The 8,060-nt window shown below is 40.5% G+C and overlaps 1 protein-coding gene across 1 annotated transcript; it reads right to left on the bottom strand.

Moving 5' to 3' along the window:
• On the bottom strand, positions 2,863-8,060 carry LOC109229591 (DNA-directed RNA polymerase III subunit 2). Its single transcript, XM_019395087.1, has 7 exons — positions 7,968-8,060; positions 5,868-7,650; positions 5,684-5,764; positions 5,008-5,112; positions 4,843-4,923; positions 3,184-4,748; positions 2,863-3,102 (listed from the first exon to the last, which is right to left on the bottom strand). Exons 2-6 carry the CDS (start codon positions 7,566-7,568, stop codon positions 3,249-3,251), a joined length of 3,468 nt encoding a protein of 1,155 aa, XP_019250632.1. The 5' UTR covers positions 7,569-7,650; positions 7,968-8,060; the 3' UTR covers positions 2,863-3,102; positions 3,184-3,248.

Here is an 8,060-nt window from a genome sequence, read left to right as displayed (position 1 = left end):
GGATGGAAACATCGTGTTAGGGCAATTGGGGCACTCTGAGAGTCACCGAGACTTTAGGTATTGTGGGCGCATTAAGGTTGAGGAGGTCGTGGGTGCGATGGGTAAGATGAGTCGGGGCAAAGCGACCGGACCTGACGAGATTCCAGTAGAGTTTTGGAGATATGCGGGTAGGGCAGGCTTGGAGTGGTTGACTGGGCTGTTTAATGTTATCTTCAAGACAAAGAGGATGTCTGATTAGTGGCGGTGGAGTACAATGGTTCCGGTGTACAAGAACAAAGGGGATATTCAAAATTGTAACAACTATAGGGGTATCAAGTTACTAAGTCATACCATGAAAGTTTGGGAGATGGTGGTGGAAGGGAGGATAAGGAGGGCGGTGTCTATATCGGAAAACTAGTTCGGATTCTTGTCGGGCTGTTCTACTACGGAAGCTATCCACCTTATCACGAGGTTGGTGGAACTATACAGGGATAGGAAGAGGGATTTGCATATGGTGTTTATTGACCTAGAGAAGGCATATGACAAGGTCCCTAGGGACGTCCTTTGGAGGTGTCTGGAGGTGAAAGGTGTGCCGGTGGCTTACATTAGGGCGATAAAGGATATGTATGATGGAGCTATGACTCGAGTTAGGACTGTGGGAGGTGACTCAGAGCCTTTTCCGGTGGTTATGGGATTACACAAAGGATCTGCGCTCAGCCCTTATTTGCTCTGGCGATGGACGCACTGACACACCATATCCAAGGAGAGGTGCCATGGTGTATGTTGTTCGTTGATGATATAGTTCTGATTGATGAGACGAGAGGCGGCGTTAATGGGAGATTGGAGGTATGGAGGCAGGCTCTAGAGTCTAAAAGGTTTCAAGTTGAGTAGGACTAAGACGGAATATGTGGAATGTATGTTCAGCGACGTGACGGGGGAAGCGGATGTGGAAGTCAGGCTTGACTCACAGGTCATCCTCAAGAAAAAAAGTTTTAAGTACTTAGGGTCAATTATCCAGGAGATGGGGAAATCGACTGGGATGTTACGCACCGTATTGGAGTGGGGTTGATGAAATGGAAGTTAGCGTCTGGAGTCCTGTGTGACAAGAATGTGCCACCGAAACTCAAAGGTAAGTTTTATAAAGCGGTGGTTAGACCGGCCATGTTGTATGGAGCTGAGTGTTGGCCAGTCAAGAATTCACATATCCAGAAGATGAAAGTAGCAGAAATGAGGATGTTGAGATGGATGTGTGGGCACACTAGGCTGGATAAGATTCGGAATGAAGATATTCGGGAGAGGGTAGGCGTGGCTCCCGTGGACGACAAGATGCGGGAAGCGCCGCTTAGATGGTTCGGACACGTGTGGAGGAGAAGCCTAGATGCACCGGTTAGGAGGTGTGAGCGGTTGACTTTGGCAGGTACGAGAAGAGGCAGAGGGCGGCCTAAGAAGTATTGGGGCGAGGTGATCAGGCAGGACATGGCGCGGCTTCAGATTTTCGAGGACATGGCTCTTGATAGGAACATGTGGAGGTCGAGTATTAGGGTAGTAGGCTAGGGCGTAGTCGAGAGTTCTTCCCTCTTTGTACCAAGTAGTCTGATAGAGTTTCGTTTAGGTTTGTTAGCGGTCTTTGTTGTATTCAAATTGTTGTTTTGCATAGTTTTGTGTTATTGTCCTTTCACTTATTTGTTGTGGTTATTTTCTTTCTGGTATCTTTTGTTGCTACATATCTTTTCTCTTGTTTCTTTTTTGATATTATTGCCTCTCCTGTTGAGCCGAGAGTCTCCTGGAAACAGCCTCTCTGCCCTTTTCGGAGTAAGGGTAAGGTCTGCGTACACTCTACTCTCCCCAGACCCCACTAGTGAAATTTTACTAGGTATGTTGTTGTTGTTTGTACTTTTATTTATTACTATATACGACTTTACAACTATTTTCCCCTTTTTGTACATGAATTTATATAGTAATAGAGCTCTGAATGAACCGTATTTAAGCAAAGAATTAATTCATAAAAATATGAGAAGTCAAGTTAAGAGGAAAAGATGAAGATCGAATATGGGGATGATTAACTTGGTATAATGGAAGAATCTAAATACATCTCCGTTAATAAGGGGAAAACGGACCTTCATGACCATTTACAATGTTAAAATTGAGAAGATATCTTTTTTAGATCTCTTATGTGTAAAAGATAAATCTTTTATGTATATAAGTAAATCTTCCATGTGTAAATAAAAAAAAATAGGGTCATAAAGCTAAAAATAAATTTGTAAAGACTCACAAAACCATTTGACATGTTAATAAGTTCTTTCAAAATCCTCAAACTTAATTACATACTTATTTACCTCTTTATACACAAATGTTGTTGGAATAGTGTTTGATTGTAAGGGCAAAAATGTCACTCAATTTTTACAGGTAAATTTGTAAAATTAACTTCTAACTTATAATGTTCCCACTTTTAGTATAATATGATTAATCAAACGCAAATTGCTTCTCAACAAAAGTACTTTTGAAAACACTCTCAAAATAAGCTAATTTTCCAAACAAGCTATAACAAGGTAGCAGACAGCTTTTGGCTAAAGTTGCAGCAGATGAGAAGGATACCAGGAACTATATTTCTCCGAAGGAATTTGCTCGCTAGAACACTAAACATGAACAAACTAACGTGTCTCAGAAAAGACAAAAGCTAATCACCAAGAACAGAAAAGAGACCAACAAAAATTTTTGTACTCCCTCTGTTTCATGTTTCAAAGAGAATGATACATTTTTATATTTAGAAACAATTTAACTTTAAACTTTTTATTTTATCCACTTTACCCTTAATGAGAAGCTTTTATAACCGCACAAATATCATGACCCTCAAAGTTTTTGCACCTTAAGCTTAACACCGCATATTTCAAAAGTCTTTTTTTCGTTAAACTTTGTTCCAAGTCAAACTACATTATCTAAATTGAAACTAGGATGTATGAATAGTAAGCATCTATATTCTATAAACCAGCCAAATAAACGTTAACAAGACCTTTTATGCTGCACATCAAACAATTTCCCATTAAAGCAGAGAATTGCCTCTTTTCTCCAGTCTCATGTTTCACTGAACGAGCAAGAACCTTTTTGTCTCTCCACACTTGTGTCCTGCGAAAAAGGAGGGAATAGTAATAAGCACAAATAATTGAAAGCAATTACATTTAGTAGCAGAAAAAAAAAAACAATTACATTGATCTAGCTATGGCAACCATCTGTTAGGAAGCATCATTTTCCAAGTACAAATGACACTACAATCAGGCTTCTGCTAGTTTTAATCGCGGGACAATGTTCATTGATTGGAGCTCCTGGATTAGGAGCTTGCAAGCATAAGGCAACTTCATTGTAGATATATTTTCCCCATTCTTGCACATAGAGCAAATGCCAGTCTTAAGCTTGTAGTTGTAATATCCCAATAAACCGCATTTTCGACAAACCTGAACCTCAAAGGGATCGCTGGAAATCATCAAGCGCTCGTATATTAACATACTTGCACCATATGCAATCAAGCAATCACGTTCCATTTCTCCCACACGTAAACCTCCATTTCTGCTCCTCCCTTCGGTAGGTTGTCTTGTGATCATAACACGAGGCCCACTCCCGCGGGCATGCATTTTATCTAGGACCATGTGTTTCAGTTTTTGGTAATATATTGGCCCCATGAAGATGTATGCTTGTAGTGGCATACCAGTTATACCTGAATAAATAAAGTCCTTGCCGTTGTAGCTAAAGCCATGCTTTACCAGAGTCTCACTGATCGTGTCAACTGTGTCTGCATGACCACTGGGTTCTCCGAAAGCACTGCCGTAATGAAACCTACCACATGAAACTCCAGCTTTACTTCCAAGAAGCTCTATCATCTTTCCCACTGTCATTCGGCTAGGAAATCCGTGAGGATTCATAATAAGATCAGGGCAAATGCCACGTTCAGAAAATGGAAAGTCTTCCTGCTGTACAATGGTGCCACAAACTCCTTTCTGCCCATGTCTACTGCTGAACTTGTCACCAATCTCAGGCCTGCGGGTATGACGGATCATAAATTTGATGCATAAGTTGTTGTTCTTATCAGAGTGAAGAGCTACCCTATCAACAACAGGCGTCTCTCCATCAGGACCTTTATAAGTTTGTCTACTTGGCTTATATGCGCTATCCGGCAAGCTCATAGGAGATGAGACTGGTGTCCTCGTGACTGTAGGGGACTCCTTGTTGATATAGATATCATGGGGTCTAATAATTTCTCCTGGAGAAGCTAGTCCATCTTCATCCAGAATCTGCATCCTCTCAGCTTCATATCCTTGACGCTGTGGTTTAATTATTCTATCTGATGTGTTGTTCTCATACTTCAGACATGTGGCTGAGTACTTCTTCATCACTATGCAACGCCCAAAACCTCGATCCAAAGAAGACTTGTTCATTACTATTGCATCCTCAATGTCATACCCACTATAACTCATCACAGCAACAGTGGCATTCTGCCCAGCACCTAGTTTATCATAACCAACCAGCTCTATCGTTCTTGTAGTCAGTAAAGGGCGTTGAGGATACACCAAAAGGTAGATTAATGTGTCCATCCGACTCAACTGGTTATAGGCAATGTTTCCCATAGCTTGCTTACCCATCGCACACTGATAGGTATTCCTAGGGGACTGATTGTGATGAGGATAAGGTATCAAACCAGCACAAACACCTAAGATTGTAAAAGGCTCAATCTCAATATGTGTTGTCTCTGGTGTAGCCTCCTTCTCGTATAGAGCAATCTGAAAAACATGCATTTGCGCAGTCAGTACTAGTGTAAATAATACTATAATCAACACACTAACAGAATGCACTCCTCATTTGCTTGACACAAACCAATGAGTTGTTCTCCTCGTTAACATCAAGATATTCTATCAAACCATCCCTTAGAAAGCTGTCGAAGTTGCGCACACCATCCTACAAAGAATAAATCTTCAAATCGGATGCGGAACTGACATGAAAACATACAGCTCAGAAGTAAGATCCAGGTAAGATGAGTACCCTCAACTCTTTCATATGCTGCTCCTTGATTCTGGAAACACCTTTGTCAGCAATGACAAGTGGACGACAAACACGTCCACCATCTGAGGCGATGTAGACAGAGCGCTGCAAAAGATTTCTTCAAACATTATATATGATCATTGAAATCATAATAATTAATCACCAGAAAATTTCAAATGATAAAGCAAAGAGGGAAAACATAAATATTTTGCCAACAGCATCACTATGGTGGAGCAATGCTACCCAAAAACTATCAGAGATATAGGAATTATCTATATGGCTCCTGATACAGAAGGAACCGTTTTCCCTCAGACCTTGGAATATCTATGTTTTTGAAACTTAACAGAATTTAATTAAATCCAAAGACATGGGACCTCCTATTCTCGAAAACATTTTACCAGCTGCTAAGTTTCAGCCTCTCAAATTTCAATATTCTCATTTTACAGTAAAACAAACAAATGATACCTTAGTGGACATCTTATTCATCTTTCCTTCCAGTAGTATGAAAAGTAAGACTTCATCTTAAATATATAGTTGCTATGTTCCCTTAGGTTTAAGTGCCAAAAGACACCAAGGAAGCTGTTGGTCCCTGAACGCAGTCTTCACCCTGATACAGCTTGAACTAAAAAGGGATTTCAACACCAATATAGGTAGTTTTAACAAGTGACAAAATTACCTGCTTTTCATTCACAAAGATGCTTATAAACTCCCCAATTTTACCAGCCCTCCGTAGCTTCCTCATTGCATTAGCAAATCGCTGTTTGAAAGAACAGATTATTGGTGAAAAGTGAGCAACAGGACTATGTTCAAAGACAGATACAGGAAAAAACATAGATGTTCCACTTCAAGCAAGAACATACCTGTGGACTCCTGTGCTTGCCTAGAATAAGTCCATTTAATATGATGAGATAGGAACTTGGCATGTGAAGTTCTTCTGCCGAAAGTTGTTCCAAGTCCTCAACACCCAAGCAGTAGCACAGAGACATAATAGGGTGCTCATCCTCATCTGTCGTAACATGAGTCATCAATGCCAGGTTTTTCACCAATCCACAAGCTTCACCTTCCGGGGTGTCACAAGGGCAGAGCATCCCCCACTGGCTTGGTTGCAGTGCTCTAGGACCACTAACTTTTCTAGACTTCTCAAATTGTGGCGAGATCTTTGTCATGTGGCCCAATGATCCAATGTATGACAACCGAGCAACAACCTGAGTCATGCCTTTCCTGTGCATCCTAAATCGTTTTACATCCCAGTTGCCTGTAGATAGGGTTCTCTCCATGCCCACAGTAATACTATCTTTGGCTATGAGTGGAGAAATGTCCAAACGGCTGGAGCGACTGGGCCTTGCTAGAAGGGCATCAACTATCTTCCTAGCTTCATCATTCATCGTCTTGAACAAATCCTCAAAAAGGAGAGATAACAGCTGACCGGAAAGCTCCAGTCGTTTGTTCCCAACATAGTCCTTGTCATCCATTGCATCCTTGTTTAGAATTGCTTCCATCATGCGCCTCATCATTACTGCAACATAAATGCATTTTTTGCGGAAATTATGTTGATGTACAGGAACATTTGCAAGAAATATGTCACGAAGAATACTTAAAGCTCGCGCTCCCTTCTCAACTGGACCAGCAGAATATGAAGACATTTTCAGCATCTTATCACTCTCGAGGAACTCCAATGCCTGATGTTGCGTATACACCTTGAGATCTGCACACTCCTCGATTGATGGCAAAAGCAGAGCGCTAAACCGAGGATCTCTTCCTATCATTTGCACAACCTCTTGATCGCTCTCCATACCCATGGCCTTCATGACAATCATGATGGGGACCTTGGTTTTGAACATATTCAACTCCAAGTACACCTTTTCTTTCTCCATTTTTACAATTGTTTTGCTTTTTGTTTTTTCTGTGCTGCTGGTAACAGATGCTTGCACACACCCTTTTTTATCGGTATCAATGATTATTCTGTTTTTCGAGAGCTGTTCTTGGATCAAAATGACTTTTTCAGTCCCTTTGATGACAAAATATCCTCCGGGATCAAGTGGGCATTCTCCAAGTTTTGCTAGTTCTTCTTCATCCTTCCCATATAGCACACAGCAACAACTTCTAAGCATAACCGGCATCCTTCCAATGGTAACATTTTTCTTTGTTTGCACTGATATCTGCCCATGACTTCCCGTTGTGTATTCGATATCGACATAAATTGGAGCCGCATAGGTAATGTCACATAGACGACATTTCTGTGGATTTAGTTTCTCCGTTACGCCATCAACCATAATTGATGGTTCACCAATATGAACATCATTGTACTTAAGATAAATGTTAGGGTCCAGTATCGATCTAATCTCCTTATTTGCTTGGACGATCTTCTTTATTTCCGTCTTGACAAAGTAATTGAAGGAGTCTAAGTGTTGCTTCACCAATCCTCTCACCTTCAAGAATTCTGGAACAAGCTGATACTTGTCCACCAAATTCTTAATAGGAGATGCAAGGTACTGCTTGTCAATTCCGTGGTTCAAGTCATTTGTGGGATTGGACATGGTGGAATCATCTCCCATACCCATTGCCAATCAATTTTCCAGCAAAACAAAACCAGAAACAGAAAAAAATCCAAAATGAAACAAAGCAAGATGATCCGTTATCACCCTGCAACAACAAACCATGGAGGACAATTAAACATAAATACACAAATAGAACTAATTAACTATTACTAGCAGCTTGTATCCAAGAAAAATAAAGAAAGATGCAGTTATACACAAGAACGAGTGACAAATTTTCTGCTATATTACAACACACTACTATTTGAAAGAAAAAAAAAAAACTCTTTCTTTCATGCTAGCCTTAAAGCAATCAATTTACGACAATGAAGAATCAAAACATCAGCAAAAATTAGTGATTTTTCTGTATATTTACATAAAAATTCAAAACCCTAAGATTGAAACTTAGAGGGAAAGGAGGCTTACGATTTCGAAATCCCCTACTTCAGAGCTCTGTTCGAAGGGTTTAGCGGAGAAGCTAAAAGAGAGAGGGTTTTGGGGAAAAACTTTTCCCACTTA

The sequence above is a fragment of the Nicotiana attenuata genome, chromosome 7, assembly GCF_001879085.1.
Source record: "Nicotiana attenuata strain UT chromosome 7, NIATTr2, whole genome shotgun sequence".
NCBI lineage: Eukaryota > Viridiplantae > Streptophyta > Magnoliopsida > Solanales > Solanaceae > Nicotiana > Nicotiana attenuata.
This window is presented reverse-complemented; position numbering and strand designations above follow the sequence as displayed.